This window comes from Carassius carassius, chromosome 10, assembly GCF_963082965.1.
Source record: "Carassius carassius chromosome 10, fCarCar2.1, whole genome shotgun sequence".
NCBI lineage: Eukaryota > Metazoa > Chordata > Actinopteri > Cypriniformes > Cyprinidae > Carassius > Carassius carassius.
The window spans coordinates 16,983,844-17,011,651 of NC_081764.1; the positions used below are offsets into that span (position 1 = coordinate 16,983,844).

General features: G+C 34.9%; 3 protein-coding genes across 5 annotated transcripts in view; all 3 read right to left on the reverse strand.

The window, feature by feature from the left end:
- LOC132151900 (ras-related protein Rab-6B) overlaps window positions 1–2,456 on the reverse strand; it is a 101,699-nt gene extending 99,243 nt beyond the window's left edge. Inside the window, exon 1 of one of the 2 annotated variants that reach the window (XM_059560419.1) lies at window positions 1,923–2,456. In XM_059560419.1, coding sequence (XP_059416402.1) covers window positions 1,923–2,241 — 319 coding nt within the window. In that variant the 5' untranslated portion in view covers window positions 2,242–2,456. The remainder of the gene's footprint in view (window positions 1–1,922) is intronic. The other variant, XM_059560420.1, reaches the window with a different exon arrangement.
- A 635-nt stretch (window positions 2,457–3,091) lies between these two features.
- On the reverse strand, window positions 3,092–20,150 carry LOC132151901 (solute carrier organic anion transporter family member 2A1-like). Its single transcript, XM_059560421.1, has 14 exons — window positions 20,019–20,150; window positions 13,675–13,812; window positions 12,721–12,883; window positions 11,451–11,666; window positions 11,263–11,361; window positions 11,015–11,151; window positions 9,586–9,661; window positions 8,087–8,251; window positions 7,746–7,953; window positions 6,309–6,456; window positions 5,035–5,195; window positions 4,841–4,905; window positions 4,234–4,354; window positions 3,092–4,026 (listed from the first exon to the last, which is right to left on the reverse strand). Exons 1-14 carry the CDS (start codon window positions 20,076–20,078, stop codon window positions 3,906–3,908), a joined length of 1,878 nt encoding a protein of 625 aa, XP_059416404.1. The 5' UTR covers window positions 20,079–20,150; the 3' UTR covers window positions 3,092–3,905.
- Window positions 20,151–26,423: 6,273 nt separating this feature from the next.
- Window positions 26,424–27,808, reverse strand: part of LOC132151903 (tyrosine-protein kinase RYK-like) — a 68,044-nt gene continuing 66,659 nt past the window's right edge. For both annotated transcript variants that reach the window (XM_059560423.1, XM_059560422.1), the window contains one exon: window positions 26,424–27,462. In XM_059560423.1, the coding sequence (XP_059416406.1) occupies window positions 27,351–27,462 (112 nt within the window). In that variant the 3' untranslated portion in view covers window positions 26,424–27,350. The remainder of the gene's footprint in view (window positions 27,463–27,808) is intronic.

Genomic DNA, 27,808 nt, shown 5'->3' on the forward strand with positions numbered 1-27,808 from the left:
CATTCAATCTTTTTGTCAACTAGTTTTCTTTAAATTAGCACTGGTTTTGGAACTGATTGGTCATAGGCCTCACTGATCTGAGCTTAAACCACCTTTTTGAGTGGAAAGAAAAAAATATTTTAAATTATTTGTGTATGATTTTGACAATATTGTCTCAAAAACTGAGATTCATTAGCCCAGATCGATAAAGCCTCTATTAGTTCCAAAAAGAAATACCAAACGTGCTAATAAAACAAGAAATCAAAACAAGAAACAAAACAGGCTGATAAAAATATTGAATCCAATATTTGGTGATAATATATCCCAAATAAGTACAAAGATTATATATATATACATAAAGCCATTAAGTTTTCGTAAGGATAAAATAAAATAAATTAAATACAAAATTTTACACAAATGTTTTTAATACTGATTATAGGAAATTTAAATGACTTTTAAATGATACTTAAATGATTTCTAAAGCATCATGTGGCACTGACAAAAAAATCTGAAATAAAGTACATTTTAAAATATATTCAAATGGAAAAAAATATTTTAAGTCACAATAATACTGTTTTTACTGTATTTTAGATACTGTATTTTTAAACATAAGAGACAAACATTTTAAAACGTTAAACTTTCAAACAGTACAGTGTGCATATATAAATATCCTCTCTAATTTCACTGAAGAAAATGTGGAATTCTTTGCAGTGGTAAAAACTCCGCCACAGCCTAACAAGTTGAGATTTTATGGAAGTAATGACTGGAACAGATCCACAAGCTGATACACATTCTGCATGGAGATCATCAACAACACACAGAGAAATCCACAAAAAGTTGTGAGGAGGGTCTTTTTGCTACTTCACAACATTTTTGAAAGGCTTCAGATGGAGACAACAAAATAAAGCCGGGATCAGAATCCCTGGAGAGAAGCAGTGTCTCCGTACCATGGCAGCATCCATTGTTTACTCTCACAGTGTGAATCATACTCTCCGCAGCGCAATCCCAGACTTACGTCCCACAGATCTGAAGACAGCTAAGACATTCTGGAGGCTCTATTAATCTGATAGGAGGTTTTGAATGACGACAGGGTGCAGAACGTGAGGGGAAATCAGAGATGAGTTGCCCTGCTAAACATTAACTTACCTACACAAATCACTTGCAGTGCTGGGACTCATTCAACCATACCAATGGATAACTGACCCGGTCATCACTGTCATCACAGAGAAACAATACCAGGCAGAGTCTGCAGGCTGCAGCTACACAAGTTCTCTCAATGGCACACACTGGGTGTGTCTCAACAACCACATTATTTATTTATTTATATATTTATTCATTCTGTTCTTTAAGTACACCAAGCTAAATTTTACACAACACTGGAGTCTCCAAATGCATTCAAATGGGCATTTATGAAACTTTAATACCATCTTGATTGTACATTATTAAAAACACCAGAGATTTTAGATGTTTGACTGCAGTAGATAGCCCTTCACTGGATTAAATTAATGGAATCCAGTGATTTCAATCAATAGTTTATATTTCCATATTAAAAAAGCATTAAAGCAATATTATGAAATAAAAATAAGTCTTTAAACTTGATAATCATTTGGAACTGATTTTTTTATTTATTACTAGGCTATTATTTACATAAGTGGTCCATTTGACAATTCAGCAATACATATACAAATACAAACACAAAAACCACAAAAAGGCTGATAAGAGCTCTTATTTATCAGAATAATTTAACTTTAATAAAATTAAATATGTGAACCCCATAACACATCAATAACATGCCACACTAGATCCACTGGCCTATGAATTCGGTGTTTAATAAAATGTTATCATCATGTTCAAGTCAAGCAGGTGAATACAGATGCAAGTAAATAATCAATAACAATGCTTGTTATTAAAACTTCCCTTGGCAATTCCAATATGACACTCACCGCTTTGCTCTCCAAGAAAGACGAGTTTGAATTTCCTTAAAGGGTTTCCAAAGTCATTACCCACAGACATGTTTGAGGGCTTGTTTTTTAACAGCGTGTTCCCACCGGTGTAAATGTCTGGATGGGGCAGAGCGATGGAGAAAGCGGCGCTCCTGTGCGTTTGGAAACAGGAATGCTGCACTGGATCGGCTGTCAGGCTTAATAGCGGCTGCGCATGCGCGGCCTCACCTCTCTCTCTCTCTCTCTCTCTCTCTCTCGCACATACAAGACGTAATGCTGTATCAACCCAACGGATCGTGACGTCTATTGTATCAACCATGACGTCATGTCGTATCGCCCACTGGAGAGTCTATATAGATTTATGTTAAAATACTTGGGTGGTGCGTGAGTTCAGCAGTGGTTAAATCTCAGAGTTGGTAATTCCCAACCAGGGGTACTGTATGTGTACCCTGGGGGTAGCCTACTTAAGGGGGTCCCCGGTGGTCCTTGGAAAGAATTCCCATTTTGGTAATAAAAGAGAAAACGAAAAGATTACAATAACCAACCAATTACTGATAACTTCTTATGGTGCAAGTTTGGTAAATTTGTTCGCATAACTTATATAACAAGTAACTTTAAAAGTATTAATGATAATGTTATATTACATACAGTATAGTATGAGTTGAAACAAACAAGTTTGACAACCCTCAGATACAATAAGTGCATGTCCTAAATATCTATTTATTATTATTGTACTGTATAGAGCAAAAATGAGCTGTGTCATTAGTGTTCTTTGTTATTTCATTTGAGCTGAAACTACATGTATTGAAATCAGAAGTTGGCAAATCATAATTAGCCTATAACTTTTTTCATAATAGGCAAAAAGATTATTATGAGTCAGTATTATGAGATACAGTTTGTAATTGTGATACATTAAGTCATCATCATGAGATATAGTGTCAAAATTGTGAAATTAAGAAAAACAAATTTCAGAATTATGAAATAAAGTCATAATTATGACACAAAGTTGCAATTGTGAGATAAAAAGTCAAAATTATGGCATAACAAAATTAAGTAATAATTACTGGATAAAGTCAAGACTTTTTATGTCCAAATTATGTTAGTTTTTTTCTTATGTGGCAGAAATGAGCCTCCATTAAAGATCAACCAAATGACAAAAAAGCTACAAATTGTGAACAAATTTTATATTTGAAATAACTTATACATTGGTAAATAAATGTTACATATTGCATAATAAAGACTTATCAGAAAGTCATGATTCAGTACTCCAAGCAGCAATTAGAAAAGCAATTTGTCATTTGTATTAAGAACAACAACAACAACAAAGTATGCACAAAAGATACAATACAACGGCAATATCAGGTATAAAAATATATTTTACAAACATCTGATGCCTATTTCAAAATGTCTTCACATTTGGAAGTAACATTTTAAATCTGCTCAGGCTACTATAGATATATGAAGCTACACACCTCAACTCAGTTTGATATTTCACACACTCGTGTATCTGTGTGCATTTGGGAACAAAGAGCATCTCACATCCTTCACATAGTCTTCAAATAAAAGAGAAGATTAAAAAAAAAACCCTTTAAACCATTTTGAAACATGATCCAATTATATATTAATCAAAGTTACAGACAATACAGTATATAGAAATGTATCTTATGTTTGTGTCCTCCCCAAAGGTGCCACAATCCTAAATGCGAAATAATCTGCTAATGAAAACTGTGACTATGAGTATGATCAGTTGTTTTGAGCACTATATATTTATATATATATTATATATTTAATACCAAAAATAACAGTGAAGGTGGAAAGTCCTTGAATCTGTCCAGTTATGGCCCCACTTGAATGCAGGCAGAAATAAATACTCAAGAATGTAGCATACAACTTGAGATATATCCTAAACTGAATTAATCCCATTTCCAGCCAGGTATTGGAAGGATGGGGTTTCTAGCCAAGAAACTAAGCAGGGTTGAGGCATCACAGGGGTCCCTCTGGCTTTTTCTCTAAGCTGTACTCTCTGGTCCGGTGCATTTTCCAGCCAATGAATGCCAGGAGTGCAATGCCTAATGTCTTATAGCCCAACTGAAGTCCTAGATACCTGAAACAAGTCATCATGATCATCATCAGTGCCACCATATAGTCAATTAAAATTAACTAACATAGTTTGCTTTCTGTTTTTAGCCTTGTTTGACCGAATATATTCAGTGTGCATGTATATTTAAACTCACTTAATTCAAAATCTACCATTTTCTGACACAGATTTACCTTCGTAATGCATTTAGGTCAAAAGAGAACATATTCTTACCTGTTTCTAAGGAGGTTGTTGTCATAGTAACCACATCCTTGCTTTTTTCCACAAGCAATTTTCCACCAGATACATGTGGAGTCTATGGTCATCCCGAAAAGAGCTGGAGCTGGCAGCCAGGCTAAGCAAAAAAATAATAATTTTACTACAAATGTAAAAATATATATAACTATTCACTAAAATACACACAAAAAAAGCATAGATAGTTCATAATACTATTCTTAGATTTCGGAACTGTATCAGAGATAGATAAATTGATTGTTGTTTAATGACCAGAAGGGGGCGCTACAGTACTTAAAGTATTGCAATTACATTTGCACAATTTACAAAGTGTTTTTTTCTTTTCTTTTTTTTTTTCTTTTTTTTTCTTCCAGGAAAGTGTTCTCATATGAGAATCATTTACACTGTGGTTTACATTGACCAGTGTTCTCTATTTGTTTCTGTGTATTATCAACTTATCTTGTTTTGAGGATCTTTCAGGAAAAATCTTATGTTTCTCTGTACACATACTTGTAATTTATTTGCATTATTTGTAATTACATTTCACACTTTAAAAGAATGAATTAAAGAATAAAATGAATAAAAGGTGTTTTGGTATTTTACTTACTCAGAACCCGCAGAAGCAGAAACTGAACCCCTATGGCAAAGGATTTCTCTTCTGGTGGAACTGACCTGTAAGTAAAGACATAATGAGTGAAATAAAATACAAAAACTCTATCTCAAGATTTCTTACACTTGAAGTTCTCACACTAAATGCAGTGTTTTGGTGTTTGTATGTTTGCATGCATGTGTGTTTCTCACCGGAGCACCATCATATAGATGGGGTTGTGTGATAGGCTGGCAATAAATCCGGCCAGAGATATAAGGAGCATTACAGGCAGGAGATAGTGAGGGCAGGTGTTGGCACAAGAGCCAGGCTTGGCTGTGGCCAGACCAGGAATACACAGGCAGTTATTATAAATCTGTGTGTGGAGAGAGAATGGATGTTATTATGCTATGACATTTCGAACAAGATTTTGGCATTTAGAATATCAATTTAGGACCAAAAACTGATTGAATGAAAAATATTGGTGACCACAATTGGTTTGATTTAAAAGACAAAAAAATATCCATTTAGTAACAGGGATCAGGAAAAATAAAATAAAATAAAATAAAATATAATAAAATAAAATAAAATGAATGAACTTATTTAAAATCCAATTAGTTTTTATGTAAAAGGCATTTTATTAAACTATACGGTATTAAACAAATTATAACATGACTCGTCAAATCCTTGAAAAGCTACACAAGGTAAAAGTCAATCTGATCCAAGCTTCAATAAATAAAGGTTCACATGTAACAAGGACAAACATGGTTTAAGAATAAGAAACCAATAATACATTAATCAATAAATTTCACTTTAAAAAAAAATGTTCTTCACTTTTGCATGGTTAATTGTGGGCTAGCAAAACCAGTTGAGAAACCCTGCATTAGTGCTTACCTTCATAACAAACATCATTACAGGTGATGTCTAGAAGAATACTATAATTCTAAAGAGAACAAAAACCAACAGTGTTTCTTTGATGCTGCAAATACTAACACTAACGCTTTCCTTGTGCTCTATTGACTTCTACTGACACAATTTCCATCGCCCGTTTTGTTATATTCAAGCAAGGGAGTCCAGTCCCAACTCTATTTCTCACTATAATTACCTTGTTGTATGATATGTGCTGTCTCATACATAATAATTCATTATCAGCTGCTCCTGAAAGTCTCTTGCTGGGCAGTTATACAGAAGCTTTAACACCCACTTCTTGTTCTGTGTCCCCTAGGCACTTCCTCCAGGAAGTATTACTAATTAGGGATTGATTTGACTCAACACATTGATCGCTAACAGACCGTGAATGGTAATTTACTCAGTGTCGCTAGTACAGTAGAGACTCACACTGAACTGCTATCCGGCTTCAGCAATGAGCTAATAAAGGTCTAGATGAATAGATCTACTGTATGCAGTGGCCTTGCTAGAACTCTGGCTTGAGATAATGGTATGGAATTTTTTTTTACCAAATTCTGTTTTGGTTGTTAGACTTATTTACCTGGACTCTATAAGGGTTCTTGGGATCCATGGTAAAGTTTGTGCACCCAGCATGACAGGGTGAGATGTATTCAATGTTGTTTTCTCCACACACTGGGTTAAAGGCGCTGCTGGGACATGAGCAATTGGCACTACAGGACAGATGAGGCCTGCCGGGCAGAATGACACAGTTTAGCCTCTACTAGCAGAACACAGAAACATTTAATACATTGGTAATCTTAAAGTAGTATATATATAGATCAGTGGGTAATACTGAAAATTTCATATCACATAATGTTTTTGTATAGCTTCAGAAGAATATACAGTAGCACACAGGTGCTATGGACTGCTGTTATTATATTTTTTATGTTACTTTTAAGTAACTTTTTGAAGCTTAAAATCTCCTGTTTTCTTTGATTGTAATTGTATGTTCATAAAGTTCATGGCATTTCCTTTCAGTATTCAGATATGTAGGACACACAGCATTTTGTATGTTGATCTGATCTCAAGCTATTCTCAGTGACTTGAGCCCCTTGCTGTTTCTCCCCTGTGTGCTCCCTCAACTGATTATACAGCATGTCACTGGAAGTTGTTCTGGACCCAAAGATACAAACTTTCACTAGAGCACAATGGTCTGAATCACAAAGAAGACAAAGAACAGGCTTATCTTAACAATGTTTTTAATGGTCTGTGAGGACCGGCTCTTTTTAACATACCCTATTTATAGATACTGTTATAAACGTTTGGCCCCTATATATTGTAAACAGCACAGACAAAGAAAAACATATTTAGCCTATGCTTTCTTAATCCAAAATAGGTTACAAAATATATTTCTGGACAATATAAATAGGGGAAAAAATGTATGGCCAAAAATGTACTGTATTGTAATTTGTATATATATATATATATATGTATGTAAATAATTTTAAAATCTATATTAGTGATATATTTTTGGTAAATTCTTAAATCTTTAGTGATGGGAAGTGTTTCTATAAGTCAAACAGTAGAGCATGCAGCTAGCAACACTCAAAGGTTCATGGGTTTGATTCTAAGGGGATACATGAACCAATAATAGTAAACTTTGAAGACAATAACCTTGGATAAAAGTGTCACCCAAATGCATAACTTTATGATGGAAATTACCAAAATTGCCAAAAAAAATCCTTATCACAATTGTGCTTTTGAGTAAGTAAGTTAAGCTCAAGTTTCTCCAGACGTCCTGTGTGTCTCCTGAGAGTTTTTATTTATTTATATATTTATTTTAAGAGAATATTCCAAAAACATGGAGGCAATCAAACAAATGAGAACACTCTGTTTTGTGGTTTCTCACCTACCCAAGCCAGATCTGACAAAAAAAAAAAAAAAAAAAAAATCATTTATTTATTTCTAGGAATATATAAAAATAAAATCCTCAATACCAAGAGACAGCTAAATCAGATGAACATGATGTTAAACTCACCCATTAATGACATTAGATCTTCTGGTATAAACACCAGCAACATCTTGTGTGGGGCAGCCCATGAAGAAGAGGGGTACACAGCAGAAGACGGAGATGCTGAGCATTACAACAGAGAAGCGTGGAATGGCTCTGAACGACAACCCCCAGCGTTTCATGATCAGACCCCCGAGCACCATCCCCACAGCAATGGATGGCAGGTTTAAAGCACCTGATTTATTCACACATAAGAGATTTTGCTCAGTAAAATAAAATGCCAAATGCGAAACCGTACAAAGGAATGTCTGAGACTAGTTAGCCATGAAAACTGTAATCATATGTATTTTTTTATTATGTTGGCTTACCAATAAGAAGGCTGCTGTAGGCCGCAGAGGCACTGTACTGCCGCTCCAGGAACTTGTTGAGGAAGGTGGCGAGTCCAGCGATTACAGAGGAGAAACAGCACTGGCTTAGAACCAGCAGCATGAACACAGGACTCAACAGCAGCCTAGCAAACATCTTAGGGAACACTGCAAAAATACAGACAGACCACAGAAGACAGAAACAGATGTTGACATATTTAAAAGTGAGTTCAAATTTAACCTTTAATAATTGCAAAAATAAACATAATTTGTGACCAAAATGAGCACATGTCCTATATACACCATATATACTATGGACAAAAGTATTGGGACTCCTGACCATTACACAAACAGAGACTCATTCTAAATAGACAGACATTAATATCGAGTCGATCCCTCCTTTGCAACTATAACAGCTTCCACTCTTCGGGGAAGGCTTTCCATTTGATTTTGAAGTGTTTGTCTGGGATTTTTTGCCCATTCATAAAGTAGAGCATTTCGGAGGTCAGGTACTGATGTTGGACATGAAGACCTGGATCGCAATCTCCATTTCAGTTCATTCAAACGTCTTCGATGAGGTTAAGGTCAGAGTTCTGTGTGGACCAGTCAAGTTCTTCCACACCAAACTCATACAATCATTTCTTTATGGATCTTTACACCACTCCATCTGGTATTACTGAGCTCTCATGAACAACACTTTTTTATTTTTTTCCTGCAAATGTGACCCTGGACCACAAAACCAATTTTTCACTGAATATGAATAAACATGCTTTCCATTGATGTATGGTTTATTACGATCTGACAATATTTGGCAGAGATACAACTATTTGAAAATCTGGAATCCGAAGGTGCAAAAAAATCAAAATACTAAGAAAATCACCTTTAAAGTTGTCCAAATGAATTCTTAGCAATCCATATTACTAATCAAAAATTAAGTTTTATTTATTTAAGGTAGGAAATTTACAAAATATCTTCATGGAACATGATCTTTACTTAATAGCCGAATGATTTTTGGCATAAAAGAAAAATCGATAATTTTGACCCATACAATGTTTTTTGGGGGGGCTATTGCTAAAAATATAGCCCAGCGACTTAAGACTGGTTCTGTGGTCCAGGGTCACAAATGTTCATAAATGCGTGTGTGTACCTGGTAACCATTTTGAAACAGGAAATCAATTAGCCTTGAATACACATGAATAAAAGCATGATCATGCATAAAACAGCTGCTTACAAATCGTGCCCTGGAGGCCAGTATATTCATAAGAACGAGTCAGATCCTGTTACACTAACAACCTCAGTATGATGTATGACTCAACAGACAAGACATTGACAAACAGCGCACGTAGACCTCAACAACAAGCACAGGACAGCAGAAATTTTGATTACCAAAGTTAACTTCATTTCTAACTGCAAGTAAACTATTTAAATGGCTATAACTATACAAATAACTATACTTATACTAATGGGTAAGTCTGCGAGTGAATCAGATAGAGTGGACTCACTTTTAAAGAAATCCAGCATGGAGCCCTCTGTCTTCTTGGGGTCTTCTTTGATGATGTCACCTTCCAATTCAAAAGACTGCAAAAGATGATTTTTAAATTGGTCTTTAATATATATCTTTGTATGTCTTTTACAGTGATGCATTAATCATCTGCTTACATTTTTGGACCAAAAAAAGCTTTTGTCACTCAAACTATCACTATTTTTACATTTTTTTAAAAGATGATGCCGTGCAGTGAAGAGATTTCAGGAATACGGTAACAGCCTCAGTTTCTCACTGTACATGTAAACCTATTGCCTACTGCATTTCAGATTCAAAAACACAGTGTACTAGTTTCACACTGTCAAACACACAGGTTATCAAAATTTATCGTGACAGGATGGCAGCTAGTTGCATTATTGGAATTTCTCCATAAAAACTGTCAGAATACAGTGATTCTTAAGCACAGCGACACACACATTGAAAAAAAGAGCAAAAATCAAATTTATGTACCAATATTTTGGAATGAATTGGACCAGATTAGATTAACAAATGGATAATAGAGGATGGTTGCAAACTCTGTTGCATCTAATGAACTACCACCATTGTCAGGCAGAAGATCTGTCACACTGATGGTGTTGACATAATTTGCTCATCATGCATATGATAAAAGCAGAAGTCTTTTTTTTCTGCTGTGGTTAGCTCAGACATGATTTATATGAGTAAAGTTATCTAAAGTTGCCACACATTTTTTTTTTTAAAGTTTGGGTTATGGAGATGGCATATAATGATTGTGACAGAAAATATAAGCAACCTACAAGATCAGGGCTCATTTTATCTTCTTTTACAAATAGTAGGAAACACAGCAGTGAAACCTTATAACAGAGGTATATTACAGGTACTGTACTACCATTCAGTAGTTTAGGGGATTTATTATTATTTTATTTTATTTTTTTCAAGAAATTTATACTTTCTGTAAGGATGATCAAAAGTGACAGTAATGCCGATAATAAAAATAATAAATAAATAAATAAAATAAAGGTTGTTCTTTTGACCTTTCAATTCATCAAAGAATAATCGGAAAAAATGTGTCCGTTTCCAAAAGAATATAAACTAAAATAATAAAAAATATAATATAAAATAATAAAATAAAATAAACAACACTGATAAAAATAAGAAATGTATATTTAGCACCACATCAGCATTTTAGAATGATTTCTGAAGGATCATGTGACACTAAAGACTGGAGTAATGGCTGCTGTAAATTGCCATACCAGGAATAAATTACATTTTAAAGTATATTAAAACAACAACAACAGTTATTTAAAAAATACATTTTAAAATAGAATCTGTTATTTTACAATGTAATGATTTTATGCAATATTTTACTATATCTGTGATCAAATGCTCATTTGATGCTCAGCTGTTATGAATAAAAAGCTGTGATTAACCTTCTCTACATGAAGTGCTCTGGGAAAGAAGAAGTAAGGGACTGAGGTTAGAGCAAGACCTCCAGAAGTGATGAGCAGACCCATCCACCATGCTCCGACCCATCGAGGGTCAGCAGGGGTCAACTCCAATGCCTCCCCTAGACGAAAGAAACTGTGTTTTATGTAACACTAACACTGAACAATACACTGGTACAAATAACATAAAGAAAAGGAATCATTTGTTGCTGGGATATAAAAGGTAAACAAACCTGCGCTGGCTCTGTCCACATCCACATAAATCTGCAAAACTACAGAGCCCAGAAGATATCCAAAGGACGGCCCAAAGACTGACACAGCAAAGAGAATAGCTGCAACATGCAACAACACAAACCTCATTAATCTTTTACTCTTTAAAGTTCTTTCAATGGACATTATGAAAACCATGAAAACAAAGTACCAATATAGAGAGCAGAATTCCCAGCTCCTGCGAAGTCATCTATATAAGATATTCCAAAGGGTTGGATGGGGACAGAACCGATTCCGAACAGCAGCTGGGCCGTAGCCATTAACACCCAGAATTTACTGGTGTCCACAAGCTTCCGTGAATCCTCCTGACCACAAGCCTCAGCACCCGTTGCATTCGCATGCAAATAACACATGTCATTTTTGCTCGCTGTTGGATTGAGACACAAAAAAAGACCACATTCATCCCAATCATCACTTCACACCAGCCATCCAAATATTACTGTTTAGTAGCTTTCATAAAAGTTTACTGGAATAATTAAGACAAAATATCCTGCAATTTATTTGCGAACATGAAGGGTGGAGGTGCTCCTGATGGTTATTTGTTCATCATTTACTCACCTAGTAATGTTTCAAACTTTTATTTACACAGATGGAGTAATTTAGTAGACTGTCCAAAAAGCTCTTGTCCATACAATAAAGTGGATTAGGCCATAAACAGACAAGACACCATTCACTTTAATTGTATGCTAAAGAGAAGCTTGGACCCTCTACTACATATTTATTTTTTTACAAAAGAAAGAAAATTATACAGGTTTGAAGCAACATGAAAATGAGTAAAAGAAAATAACTGAGTGAGATATGCACTGAAGGTCTTATGTAGGCGGCTGCATATCTCTTTTAAAGTTTGCATAGCATTGTTATGTATATGGCCAAATGACAGGGGAAGTGAGAGAATGAAGCATAAAGAAAGTGAAGGGAGATAGCGATAATCTTTTGGAGTAAATTCCAAGTGATTTTCTCTTCAGAGAGAGCCTTTATCTCAACAGTATCTTGCAGTACTTTGTCCTAATCTCTTTCCCCTTTTCACTCTGTCTGTTGTTTCCTCTTCAGCTTCAATCGATTTATTTCTTCATGATTTTTCTCGACCTAATGCTAAACCCTGTCTGAGAGGGGAGACTAGGGTCAAAATGGAGTCTGTTGCAGCAACTTCCTGTAGACCTGCCTACCACCCTAAGCTAATGTTTATGTAATGTTTATCATTCAGCTGTGTTATTTAAGATCCCCTCTGTGTCTGGTTTTCTTCAATATGTCCCGAGCATTTTTTAATTAATATATTGATATTATCATTCTGATGAGAATATAGTCTAAGATCCTTCTCGCTGGGGGCATGAAACAATATTAACATGCAGAAAAAAAAAACTAAGAGAGAAAATGTGATTCCAAGAGATGTGTAAGATGCTAATGGCCTTAATGAAACTTACCATGAAGGACAGAGTCATAGGTGTAGGGCTGGGACAGGAAGTGAGGTAGAGCTAAGATTATGGCACTGATGGACATTAGCAGACCCCCCAGTCCAATGAATCGAGGTCGGTGAACCCGGTTACCCATGTAACTAACAAATGCTATGAACACTGTGTTCCCTACCTAAAATAAACAACAACAAAAAACAGGAAAACAAGTCATGCCTCAAAATATAAAATATAAAAATATGATCTAATTTAAAATTTGCAATAGCATATCAATGATACTAAAATAACACTGGTTGGATGAATAACATTTGATTTGCTGTTAAAAAAAGCATGCCTGTTCTGTTTATCAGCATAAACCAGGCTAAATAAACATACAATTTGATCTAAGCTTGTCTGGGTTGACCGTTTTACTGTTAATATTTTCATGATTCATTATTATATAAAAACCTTGTAATGGTATCATGGCACATAATAATGGTATCAGGTTATTAGCCAATATTAGAGATCTGTGTCTGCTGATTTCCCTTATTTTTATGTTTAGATTACTTTTGCTGTCATTTAAACAATTATAATTTATTACTCTAAAATGTATAGTTTCCAAATAAACATCTTTTTTTGATAGTGTACATAATAAAGCTGTAATGCCTAATTTCATTTGATTTTAGTTTTTGTGTTTTTTTTTTATCAAAACAAAAAACATATAAATATTTAAATATCAGTTATAGATCATAAACATGAAAATAATTGTAATATTGCCTAGAACAATACAGCAATAACTGATATTCAATAACCAGGTAATTGAGAAGAGCAGAATAACTGAAAATTGGCTTAACTTGTAAAATATAGTTTTCAAAATGTTAATATCTAAAGAGTTCATTTTTTATTAGTTAGCACCTCACTGATTTTAATGGTTTCCCTTAAGCAAGCCATAGACGACTCTGGGTGACTGTGAGGGGTGATCAGTACCTCATGGAGGGAAGAGATGGTTCCTGAGGAGAGGCTGTCCAGGCCGTAGCGTCTCTCGATTGTGGTGATGGTGCTCTTGAAGTAAGAGCTATATAACAGCTGAGTGACCTGGAGCAGGCCATGACACAGCACAAAGATCTACAGGAAGAGAGAGCGACAAAGCTTACAAGAACCATCAGACATAAGGCTTACGATTACCAAATGGTACACAAGTGTACTAAACATTTTCATATGATTAAAGGAACTTGATGTTTTATAAACTATATTAATAAGTGATAAAACAAAGGTGGTTCATAAAATGGAAAAATGGGAGCAGTAGTGTCTCTGTTTAACCAAGTGACACTTTTCTTATTTTATCTTTCTTTTGAGAATTCACCTTATCTATTTTGTAAATACATGTTATAGATCTTAAAAAAGTACTTTTTTTTTTTTTCGGATAATGTCATGCAATCAAAATGTCATTTAGTCCAGTGGTTCCCAACCACAGCCCCCACAACACTGCACATTTGACATGTTTTTGATTAAGGAGACATGTAAAATGTGCAGTGTTGGGATGGCTCCGGGAACATAATTGGCAACCACTGATTAAGTCCACTTAAACCGCACCCCTTCAAAATCGACTGCAACCTTGAATCATTTTTGCTGTATTTAGTCCACTCACATCTCAAAATCCAACCAACAATCTTTTTTGAGAATCAAAATCTGGCAGAAGACTTCTGTTTCATCACAATTTAAGTAACTTAAGTAACTACCAGGGTGTGGCCAGGTGCGGGGCTAGGGGTTGAGCCACATGGGCATCAGCCTTATCTGAAATCTGATTGGCTCTTTAAGGAAGCCTAAAGATTATTGATTATGGGAAGCCAAATACTCCAAAGTAAAATCAAACTGCGCTACCAAATTAGTTAAACTTAACTGAATTTTGTAATTTCTGTCCCACCAGTGGTGCCAAATAGAATTGCACCTTTTCTAACATTGGTTCATGTACCGTAATTCGGTTTGGTTAGGAGCAGTGATGGTGCTACACCAGGGCTGGGGGGGTTGGATGGTGTGGGGGTGGCTATAGCCCCGTCAGAATTTTTAATAGCCCCAGTTTAGCCCATTTTCTTTATGAAGTAATTCTGACATCATCAATATCAATTATTTTATTAGCACCCCACATATTCCAAAAATGGGTTGACTGATGGACAGATATGGTGCTCTTCTTCTCTGTTGAAACACTTGTAATATTGATTATTAAATCCTCTCAGCAACTGTTAGCCCTTTTGGGGACCCCCTCTTTTAAGAATCCTAGAACATCCAGTGACTCTTAAACTTAGGAGAAAAAAAAGAAAATCAAGAATACCTGAAATAACATGTTTTATGAGATGCATACTATGCATAACACAGCATAAAAAGGCTGAAGCTGAGAGCTAGTCATATTTATTTCTTGTACTAGCAAACTGGCAAACGTTTGCTAGTACACGTTTCTTGTACTGGCAAACGCACTGATAGTAATGTTTGTCTAGAGAGTTAGCTGCGTTCTTTCACTTCTCTCTCTCTCTTTCTCTCTAGAGAGAGAGAGAGAGACAGAGAGGCTCTTGACGATAAATCAGAAATTCAGTGGAGATAAAAGCTCATAAATTTGAACATTTCCCTGTTTGTGTATGAGAGAGAGAGAGAGAGACAGCTGCTCCCATATGGTATAGTGCTTTTTCCGTGCCCAAGACATCATTAACACAAAAAGAGGAACGTTTGCAGAGGTCTCAGAGGCATGAAGCAATCTGATGGGGCATGTAGAGATCTGGACTGGATTTCCTAAACAAACACAAGACATGAATCCCTCTCCTCCACTCGCCGCCAGCTCTCAACCGTTGCAGGCCAAAGCGCTATGCTTTCTGATGGCTTCTAGAACAGCTAATGCTCCCATTAAACCTTCAGCTTTATGGTTTGTTAGCACACATAATAGCTGCTTTTGACACAGTTGATATGATTTCTTTCTTGTTTTGCAGCAAATGGGCTTTTAATTACGGAAATATTTTTGATAGGCTGTGTCTACTCAAGCAGCCCAACTAAATGCCTGTGTTAGACGTTTGAATGGCAGCTCTGTACCTCTTTCCACCCCAGTGCCAGTTCCACATTAGGCTCAGCTCAAATTATTCGAAACACTGCAGCCACGTCTGTAAACCTTCACATATAATGTTACAAGGACGTTCGAGCAGATTGTTCTTTTTTTATTGTTTTCTCAAGGCTCTCTAACAGACCAACACTATGAGCAATCTCTCTCCAGAGGCCATTACTCTATAAGTGTCCCTGAGGTAGAGTAAGTGTACTATGATCAGGACATGTTACTGTTTTGCCAGATATTAGGTTTTAACAAAAGCTCAAGCAATAGCACATGCTCAGAAAAACTTGACACAGGTTCCTATGCAAATTACAGCTGGCAGGCTCATCAGTGCAAAAATCTCCACAAGCAGTTGTAAATCTTTTGCAGAGCTGTGCCGTGAATGACAATTAGAAAGTAGCCTCGGGTAAGCACAAAGCATAATGAAATATTTGCTTTGTATTGAAGCAATGTGTGAATGGTTTTTGGAATTTTGGAAGAATAATGCAAATATAAAACAAGCCTGCCATATGTATGAGAAAATTATTGTCAGACATTTGTCCTACAGTTACCTCAAGCATTTAGGCCTTGGCAGGCTTGTGTGTTCTAGGAAATCTGAAAAAAAAAACTGTATTGAACTGTAATCACGTCAAACAGATTTGAAGAGTTCAGTCAATTAAAACTTTCATTTCCCTATTCAAGAAGACGGGAAATGGCAAGAAAGCAAGATGACCGCCGAGTGAACTTATGCGCCTTTAGGAGGCTTTAATAGAGTGTCATTAGTTTTGAATCATCAGAGCATTATAATGATGTTTGAATTGCACTGACATTGTAGATCAGGCCTAATGTTCTTAGGATACAGTGAGTGATTCAAACTCCACAGACAGAAAACCAGCGGTGAAAGATTCGATGAAAGTGCTGAAAAGCAGTTCCTGTCGTCTGTACAGACCTGGATTTCTGCCCCTCCTCAGCAGCTATTGTGCTGCATGAAGATTCCTGCTGAGTAAAGAGAATCAGGGGAAAAACTGACTTTGAAGTTTGATGTTTTACATGCAACTCTGTACTGCTATCACATGTAACAGCAGCCATTAAGCAGACATTTTTGAATTTCCTCAGGACATAAAGGTTAAACAGTCAAAAAGTACAACCCCGATGTTCATCCTGTGCACCACAGCTACAAAAATAACAGGACATTCAGAAGGTTTTTCACTATGGCTTGAAATGAGCAGAACCCATTTATATATTCTATTCATATTAGAAGAATACATTTAGTGATGACAAGCAGAATTTAATAATGACTACAAATGATCATGTCTCTCAAGTCCAGCTCTGAGAAAATGATGAAGTCGCTGGCTATGTCTGAATTCACAGACTTTCACATTAAATGGCTTCAAAGAAAATCTTGCAAATGGGACACTAAAACTGTTAGAGGTTGTCAGCAATGATTCAATGAAATCAAGTGAAAAAATCTGGAGAGCTGTTCCACGCTAATGCAATACAGATTCAACAAATCTTTTTCCTAGTAAAGTGTAAATAAATCTATGCATGACAATATTACATTGTGCATACTGCCAAGAGCAAATCAGTTGATGGTAGAATAAATGGAAAAATGCAAGATCAATGTTACAGTCTAATTTCAGTCTAATGACAGGCTCATTTTGAAATCCCATCCTGCATTTAAACTAAATAAGGTGGATTGACAGCGGATATGTTAATGTTTATGTAAAATGCTAATAGAGAAAAGCAAAACACTGGAAAAAGTAAAAAATATTTTAAAGCTAAACATTAATAAAAAAAATAAAAAAACATCATGTTGTATAATAGCATTACCTGTCAGTTCAAATGAGTTTCAGTCTCAAAAGGGGGGGTTAAGGATTGCAAACAGGCCAAGTACACTGAACAGCATGTTCTACACCTTCTTTCAGCATACGTCGTCACTGCCTGACTCACTCCAATAAACAAAATACATATCTCCAAAACCTGTCCATTCAACATGTGCAGTTATGCCTTATTAGAACTCAATCCATTTAGACGTACTTGTAACACTCTCACAACCTTACAAACATATAAAGTTCTGAGCGAAAGAACCCTGTGACTTTGGATCTTTAGCTGTAGCTTTGTTGATTTTGGAGAGTGCCTCTCACTACTTGTACTCTGATTCGTTCAATATAAATGACCACAACAACAGACAGTTCCTAGTAAGAGGGGAAAGGCAAACATTCTATAAAACCGAGCAAGGAAAACTAAGCAGACATTCCTGTATCTGTGTCATGTCAAACTGTCTACTGTAATTCCAAACAACCATCTTCATTGGAATTGTTTCTGTTTAAGGTTCTTGTAACATGCCAACAAAATATCACAAATACACAAAACAGATCTGAAGTAGGTGTGAAACAAATTTTCTTCTCGTCTAATATGACCAACAACCTCTGGGCCGGTTTGTCAGAGGTGATGCGTTGGAAGTTAGTTTAGGTGAAGGAATGAGCGGGTATGAGTCTGAATGGGTATGAAGGATTTATGCAACTCCAGAGAAACTCAGATGGAAGTTTCTATAATGCCTAAGTCCAAGTTAAGCTATAGGGGTCAACCGATCACCGCGAAGTTGAGATAGCACAACAAGCAAATAATAGTTATGTTTGCACGCACTAATTTCCTTTTTCAGATTCTGCAATCCGGTTCAAACCAAATTTTGGTTTACATGTGCATTTGTGTATTCTGAGCAAAGCTGCTACAACTGGAGCTACCGTGAAGCATACCCTCGTTGACAAGTCTGTCAAGAGTTGTTTTAAGCAAATATTGAATAAATCAGTCTGCTTAACTGATCAGTTCATAAGATGAAAATAAAGATGCACATCATTAAGAAGTGAAATGTATGTAAACATATTATGTCATTAACAGTTTCTTTTAAACATTGTGTGCAAGGTATTTTTGAATCTGACTGAGAAGATATCCTAGTTGTTTTCAAGCATTTACATATAGTTATTTCCTATTTATTGGATTGTTTTAAGTCTACACCACCCCTTTCAATCTAATCCAAATTTAATTTGGATTCAGCTCAGTCGGAGTGATTTAAATGTTTACATGAAGTCTTTTCAGTCCTATTGAGGCATCAGTCCAATTACTAATGGATGATTCGGGAGCATTTAAACATAGTTAATGTTGGTCAAGATCTGTGTATCGCGGTAAAAGAAAAACAAAATGCTGTTTGGAGAAATGAACAGATATTATCAATCATATACAAATCCATGAATCTCTGGCAAAGCCAAGATGAAATAGTTTTGACAACACAACAGCCTGTGGTCAGGCAGATCTTTATCCAAACAATTTCCAAACACAAAAACATCATAATTAAATGCTGAATGCATTGAACACATAATGTGCAAGATGGCAGAACCATATTTTTGTCTAACATCCCTGCATTCCACAGACATTTGCTTGAGAGTAAAAGGCTAATGAATGCTGCACTTCAACTAAGCATGGCTTCTGGTGAGCCATCTGATACACAGTACTGCCCTCTAGGCTGAGGTACTCATCCTGAGCTGCTACAGCTCCTTCAAGATGACAGAAGTCTATCTGCACTGACAGTCACAATCAGCAAAACCTGTTTCGGCTGTCAAATACCTTGAGTTAAGGCTTCAAACAATCTGGGCTTTACAAATGAAGACAGAAAATAAACCAGCATGAATTAATGAATTAGACCCAGTGAACTGTTTACTATATTCACAATACAGATGAGCAGAGGATAAGGGATTGAAAACAGCAAAACTTTATAACCCTGAAGATGGGCTCACAGTGTCTTGGTGGTTTGATTTATATATGTATATATGCATATATATATATATATATATATATATATATATATATATATATATATATATATATATATATATAAATATATTTTTCTTTTATCAAGGACAGTGGACTAATTAAAACACAAAGCCCTTGTATAAAAATTCACAAGAGTAAAAAAACAAAAGTTCAGGTTCCAAGTCCAATGACAAAAAAAATCACGACAGCATAAATAATAATAATATATACCTCCACTGTCACATCATATCACCCCAGCAAGTGCACTTTAAATTACTATTTAATATGCATCTAAATGACAGAGAACAAAAGCAAAAGTAACAATACTGTAATTTTACATTAAATGAACAAATTTAATTAATATATCAAACGTAATATTATTATTGCGTGAATTTTGGATCGTTATTATAACCTAATAATATTCATCAATATCCATAAAACAACAGTAACAATTTACCTTTACGTTACAAAACAACGCTGGCTTGGGTTTCTTTAGGTCTTTGGCGTATATGTCCATGTTTTCCTATAAAAGATGAAGTTGGTTGTAAGGCTTGTTTCAAGAAGGATTAACAAACACGATTCCACTTCGTCTATCCTGTGTGCGTGATTATATATCCATTATCAGTGATGTCATGAGCCCCAACCAATGCTCACCGACTCCGCCCACTACTCCACGCTCGATTGTTTTGGTGGTAGTTTTATTTATTTATTTCTCTCTCGCGCGCTCGCTGCTCTCTCTCACTCCCCCATGTGACAGAAACGGATTTGTAACTCTTCATATTATCATAGTACACGGACTTACTGCACTTTCGGTAAGGAATCTGTGCAAACACACGTCATAGACTGTAAATAATTCAACTAGACGTAATCTAATGACACAAGAGAAGAACAGAAGTCATTTTGCTTTTATATTTGTGCGCATTGCGTTATACACTAAACATGCATTTATAATAATTACATTTTACAAGCTTTTTCTTTAAAATAAAGTTTTCTATTATCAAATTCCATGTCTTAAAATAATAGCCTATTTAAAATAATTTTGATAATGAGTGATCTGTGGACATATATAGGCTAGCCTTTAAAATGAGCAGAAATTGTAAAACTGTAAAACTATTTTTAAATAAGTTTTTTTTCTTTTATAATTATGATGATTAAATCAATTTTATTTTTGTTTAATTTAACTAAAACACACATTTTGGAAAACCAACTCAAATAATGCTATTAATAACACTTAAATTAGCAGTGTAAATGCAAAAACCTTTTACTGCATTATTTGTATTTGTAATCCAAATCACTGTTTATTAAGCGAATTAAGGCAAAATTGTTGCTATTTGCATGCTATAATCATTAAGTCTGTCTTACGGGCTTGGCACTAATAATTAGGCAACATTTGTGAGACTTAAGGCTTGGATGTTTTCTGTACCCTTCACCTAAATGAACAGAAACTTTTAGTGTAGCAACCAAATCAAAGTCCAGTACTCCTACTGTTATGCTTGCTGTGTCATGCTGATGATCATAACTGAAGCCCATGTATGAGTCTCTGTCCATTGCTGCACTCCACGGTCAAAGTCCTACAACCTGATACAGACTTATTCTCCTGAGACCCAGAAAAAAATAAATAATAATAATAAAAAAAGTTTTGTGAATTTAGTTTTTTCATGTCATTACATTGTTTAGAGCATAAGAAAAATAAAATAAAAATAAACATTTTGAAAAATGATATTTTATTCATATGTTATGCTATTTTTATCCCCAAAATAAAATTAAATTAAATTAAATAAAATACATGAATGAACATGAATAGGCAAAAAAAAAAAAAAAAAAAAAAAAAAAAAAAAATTCTCAACTGTTATGAAAGATATTTGATATAGCCTACCATTTTGTTTTGTGTGTGTAAAAATGTCCATAAGAGAGTTTTCAGATTATATACAATGTGTCTAATTTGCATATTTATGTGTTCTTGGGGCAACATGTAATGCAAAAAAAAAGTATAATAATGGGAGTATATTAATTGGCAAGATTTTCATAATATCTAATATTTCATAGGAATAATGAAATATAATTTCTTACCCTATTCATGTGTTGTGTCTCCCAAAATGCATAATAGCATGCATTTTGGGACATCCAGACTTAATGTAAGTGTAAGACATAAGTTCTCAGAGAAATTCACTTAAATACAATTTCCTAAGCACAGAAGGTCTCAGGAAGATAAGATATTTTCTGTAGGCCTATAGCAAGTTAAATCGAGAAAAAAAAAAAAAAACCTTTTTATATCAATCTTTAGTGGTTTGTCACTTTTTTGTAACAAATTGTCATTTGGCCTTCCCTAGGTCAAGTCTTCCTTGTTCCATATGTCCTTCTGTATTCAAGTAAAACACAAATCTTGGAAATGAGTAACATTTGAAAAAAAGATCTCACCGAGGAAGCCAGAAATATTACATCACATCTATCTCATTGAAATAAGTTGTGGTAACATTGTTCTTTTCTGACAAGTTTTCCATTATGTCAGTTATTCTCAAGCGATAGTTTACTCAAAAGCAAAAAAAGTGCCATTTATTTAGTCATTAATAACACTGTGCCAAACCTGTATGACTCACTCTCATCTGTGGAACACAATAAAGCAAAAAGTCAGTGAGGTTCAAGTTGTTTAGGCTTCAGCATTTTTCTAAATAACTTATTTTGAGTTTGCAGGAAAATAATAATAATAATAAAACCACACACACACACACGCACACGCACACGCACACACACACACACACACACACACACACACACACACACACACATCTATATGTACATTTATATATACATAGGCCTACTTTTTTATTTACCATGTTATTATTTGTACTTAATGTTTCATACTGTTCTGTTTTATCAAACTATACAGAATGGACGATTAAAGCAGTATCATTGCTTACTTTATTTAACTCATGTGCATAACAGCATTACAAGTGTCTTAAGCCTAGCTCTCTGTCTGTACGTCACTCAAATCTGTCCCCTTGGAAACATGACAGGAAAAACTAACAATCCACTTGTTACACTTAAGGTATTTTGATAGGATCGAACAGTGACACAAGGTTCTGAAAGTGCTTTAATTGTTTGTGTGATAACTTTGCTTGTAGAAAGTTATGACAGACCAAAATCATCACTGCTGCAAAGTTGCAGTTTCCAAACATGTTTATGTCTATTTTCAGAACTCACAACCGCATTCTCAGAAAACACGCGCTGTATGAAGTGGACAACTTGTAGTACATGTCTGGTTTCACTCTGTGTAAGTTACTGCGATGGAGAAATAAGATGTGTATCATCTGAAGGTTTTAGTTCCAGTCACTTTGCACTGGAGCAGTTTCCGTCAGTTTTGTGATCTGTGCGTGACGCAAATTCATTGTACGTTCATACAGACATTATTCGAGACTACTGTAGCTACGGCAAGTTGCTATTTGAACGGGACATTTCGAGACTAAGGAAATGCGGTTGTCAATCCCTAAAACTGACAATGTGAACGCGGTCGTAGTTAATGTAGTGATTACTTTCATCTCTTGCGATATTGCATTCTTAAATGTTTCGTTGATTTTCTCCACTGCTAAAGAAACTCTTAAGCCTCGTAAAAGTCCTCGTCAGTAGCTTACTCCTAACAATTTTGGACCTTTAGAGCTTAAGGGTTAAGATGCTTTCTGAATTACTTTTTTTTCTTTACTAGGATCTTTTATTTAATTTTACGAGGAAACACCCTTTATTTCTAATAATGTTCTTAGAATTTTGTTAGGAGCAACACTTAGCACTGAGATTTTTCATGGCCCAGAACAGTAGAATGAAATGTTTGTTATTTTTCAATATCTCCTTCTGCTGTCATTTACCCAGGATTCAGGAATATTATTAAGATTATAAAGATTTAATTATATAGAATAATACTAAAAACATTGCAATACCAAGTAGCCTAACAAACAATGGTCATTCAGCTTAACAGACATATTTAGCCTATGTAAGAAATGAAGCAAACATTTTTCTGACCTGTGCTTACAAAATAAAAGAATAGGCGATGTGATTATACTAAATTGTATTATATTTTAAATGATTTTCACTTTCTTACAAAAACTTCTTGCTGACAAATGGTTAAAACCTAGTGGTTTTAAATATAATGACAAAGATTAAAGATTTGAAATTATTAAGTAGGCTGGGCGATAAAACGATAATTATCGTGATATGAAATCCACGATAAAATGATAACAAGATAAGTGTTCAAAATAATGTTTATACGCCAAAAGCAGAACGAAACAGCGCTACTCGTCACTTATCCGCTCGACTCAACATTCAAACGGAGCGCAGCGAGAGATCACTAGACTGATGCACCTGCGCATTTAGTCTGTCATGAGAGCACTAAACAGTGTTATGAGATCCAGTGTGAAACAATTGAATTCAGCTAAGAACACAAATGCCTCGGTGATTAAAAGTAGTTCAACGCCCGATGAAACAACGCGGACAAACATGAGGAACAATGTGTGCAAATAAAGCATATAAAAATGAGGTTGTCACAGTTTCTGACAATGAACATAGTTTACATCTATATCCTAAGTGTAAAGAATTCAAAAACGTAAAGCGTTTGTCAAGTTCTGAGCAGTTTAAACCCACAATTAATGGTCTGGTTTTACAATTTTCACATGGGACAAAAATCCGCCTTTAAACTTTAAAGATTTTAAATTTATTGTGATAATTAGGTGATCGCTATCGACCGATATGAAAAATTGTATCGTGATTTTTTATTTTTTTGGGCCATATCTACCAGCCCTATTAATTATAACTTAAATTAATATTTCAGGGCCATGTTGTGAATCTTAAATATTCTTTTAATAATATTTTAATATAAGGTTACACTAAATTAAATGTTTGTATGTGTGATCTGTAAATCATGCTAAAAAATACTATAGTAAATTTTTCTCCTTGAAAAATAAATTAATAAACCAGTCTTTTTTTTAACCCCTTTTCTTCTTTGACCCATAATTGATCAACACACATAAAGAGAGCACAAACAATATGAAAAATAGCTCAATTGTACTTGCTTGATGGGCAAGAACCAATCCAATTATAAGTTCTGTTTGTTTGTTTATCTTAAACTGAAAAAAAATGTGGAGTACAGTAAACAGTAGTTTAATGCACTGAAAAAAAAACAAGATTCACTTCATTTTTCTTTCTTTTGCAAGGATTGCACACATATATTTTAAATAAAACTTAAATATTGTATTAAAATCTATAAGCAAATAGACAGATTTTTATTTTTTAAAGATAATATGGCCACTCAATATAATTAATACCCAAATAAACACAGAGACCTCAATACTTGGTACACCATACACAATGACGGTAATAATCAGTGAACAGTGTTTGAGTATGAATGGGTCATTCTGAGTAGAAAATGAACTCCAGATGTCACAAAACAGTAAGTTACTAAACCTAACATCAAAAGCAACCATAAAACAGTGTAAATACAACTCAAGAACTTAAAAATTTAACATTTTTAATTATTCGTGCTCCAGTGCATGATGGGAAATATGGGATCATAACTTTGATAATTATATGTTCCAACTTTAATTTCTACAAGCTTAAATTGAGTACTAACAGAATTTACCTTAATTTTTTAAGTCTTGCCTTTACTAAATTAATGTAGATTAATGTAAATTACATGTGTATTTATGTAGTATTTACTTAACTATTTAATAATTTTTATCAGTATAGATTTTTTGAATGCTCTCTTTATGAACATTTAGAAGAGTGGAAGTTTTGGGAAATGGAATTTCAATGGAGGCAGAACTCTCAGTTTTCATTAAAAACGGAACAAAAACACATTCATTTGGATTTCAAAGATGAACAAAAGTCATAGAAACTTGGAATGACGTGAAGGAGTGTAATTGATGACTGGTTTTTCATTTACCCAAAAAGTGCATTAAGAGCTCCAATATAAAAAATTAAATGCTACAAAAATAGTACAGTGACATTAACAGCACAGAATAGAGAATACAGAATTTTTGTATAAGTATTCAAGTGATTATCTACTTAAAAACTAGCTTGTTGTAAGCTAGTACCTGCACAAAAGGTTAATGCTCCCCAATGTGTCTTCATTCGAAAAATTATCATGGAAAAAGAAAGAAGGGTTACGAGAATACGGGCCAGTTATACAAGAAAAATGATCTCATCTTTTATATTTCTACATTTTATATCCTGAGGACACAGAGAGCAGGTCACAGATGGTGTCAGCGACTTTTGTCTCAGCATGTTATGCACTTAGGTGTGCATGCCTTCATATAAGTTTAAGACACGTTTGTTGAATAGATTTCTGCCATTAGCAAAGATTAAACTGGTTATAATACAGAATCAGAACCAGGGAAAGGAGAACATATCTTTGAATAGCGTGATAATCTTCTTAAGCCACTACTCCAGTTGAACACTAAGCATACTCGGCTTTCCATTACAGCATTACATAAAACAGACGTGTACTCCTTTATGTCAAAATGGCATCAGAAATGCATTCAATAATAACATTTGAAATTGATAACTCAAATATAGTCCACTGATAGAATCAGTGAATAAAAAAGACATAGTTGGCCAGCCCACAAGTTACTGATAATCTTTTGGCTGCACTCTCAATGTTATTAAATATTAAGAGCACAACACTTATGACACCAGAGTGTGGGGGGGGGGGGGGAACTATTACAAAATAGTTCCATTCAGAAGAGTTCACAACGGCTTTGATCACTAAAAATAGATGCTTCGATTGTATCAAGAATGTAGAGGGGGTGTAAAGGTTTGTATATAAGATAAAACCATCCTCCAGACCAATCCATGCATTAAAAGCAACAAACACCAACACTAAAACTGAGAATCCATTTTATTTAGAGGCCTCATTTAATTGATAGGTATGAATTCAGTTTACACAAAACCATTAAAAAAAAGTCAACATGCAGTGATCACAAGGATAGAAAGAAGAGCCTGTAGATTGAGAACAAAGGATTTGAAAATGGTGTCTAGGCCGTACACTTCAAATATTCACAGTGACTCACGTTTCTTTTGTTGTCCATGTATTCATACAGATTTATATATACAAGGAAGGCATTGTTCTGACACAGAACAGTCAAACATCAAAAACTTTAGGACTCTGAAAAAACCCTGTACAAAAGTCCAGATTGACTTGCAGGATCCCAACATGCTGCTTCAGACCTCCATGACCACCTCAAAAATGAAGGAGGTAAAGCTTATGGTCAGCTGTAGGGTTCCGCCATCTTCTAAAATTGCTGTGAACAGTGAAGACCTGTTTTCTCACCAAACTGTATTTTTAAATCAAATAAATGCAAGACCTAATCCAGTGAGACCTAATGAGATGAAGCTCTTCTCACTGAAAATATATGTACACATTACTCTGCGCACTATTTAAAATGTCCAAAAGGAAATTTCCGGACTTTTAGGTCAGTTTCTTGTCATTTCTATTATGAAAAAAAAGCTTCTTTGTGAAAAAGTGATCAGCAGCTTCCTGTGGACACTTTAATACCAGCATTAAACAAGTGTGGATGATATTCTTGAGAATCAGAAGTAGTCCTTGATATTCACGCAGCTGTGATATACAAAAGATACTGACCTCCAACATCTACGTCTTCCAAACAAAGCCACATTTCATATTACATGAAATAAAAGCATTTTACAAAATGGGTATTTAAAATTTTTTTTTTATAAAGTAAGGCACTGCATTAACTTTCACTCTCTGGAATAGTGCTGTTCAGCAACTCGGCCGGTTTGAGCGACTTTAGACGTAGGCCCCTAAAGCTGCGTGGAACTCAGTGAGGCACTGGACGAGCTGTTGGAATTTTGGTCTCTCCTCCAGATCCAAGGCCCAGCAACACGCCATCACTGCAAATCTGAAACAGAGAACATCTTCACTTAAACAAAATATTTACTTTTATTACATCAGTGACTGATGAAGCCAAAGGAGATTTATCACAGAAAAAGCCTGATCTCTCCAGACTTATTGGTCTTGATTACATCTGACAGCAACGTTCGAAAAGGGCTTGAGTGTAAGTTGAGATCACCTTATTTTTATTCAGGCTTTCCAACACACAAGGCAAACCACAGAACATGTATTCATCACTTATACTCTGGAGGGAAAAGTGCTAAGTTATGATCCAATGCTGATTAGCTTTTCCTGCATTCTCTAAACTGTGTTCCGGCGAGTGCGTGGAAGACAATAATCTTGCTGTGTTTGGG

What these genes read in the sequence shown, in the direction of transcription:
- LOC132151901 (XM_059560421.1), bottom strand. Translation starts at nt 20,078, where the DNA reads ATGGACATATACGCCAAAGACCTAAAGAAACCCAAGCCAGCGTTGTTT. An exon ending in CATGCTGGATTTCTTTAAAA is followed by an intron (nt 8,252 to 9,585) that starts GTGAGTCCACTC and finishes GTATTTTTGCAG; the next exon opens with TGTTCCCTAAGATGTTTGCT. An exon ending in CTACAGCAGCCTTCTTATTG is followed by an intron (nt 7,954 to 8,086) that starts GTAAGCCAACAT and finishes TGAATAAATCAG; the next exon opens with GTGCTTTAAACCTGCCATCC.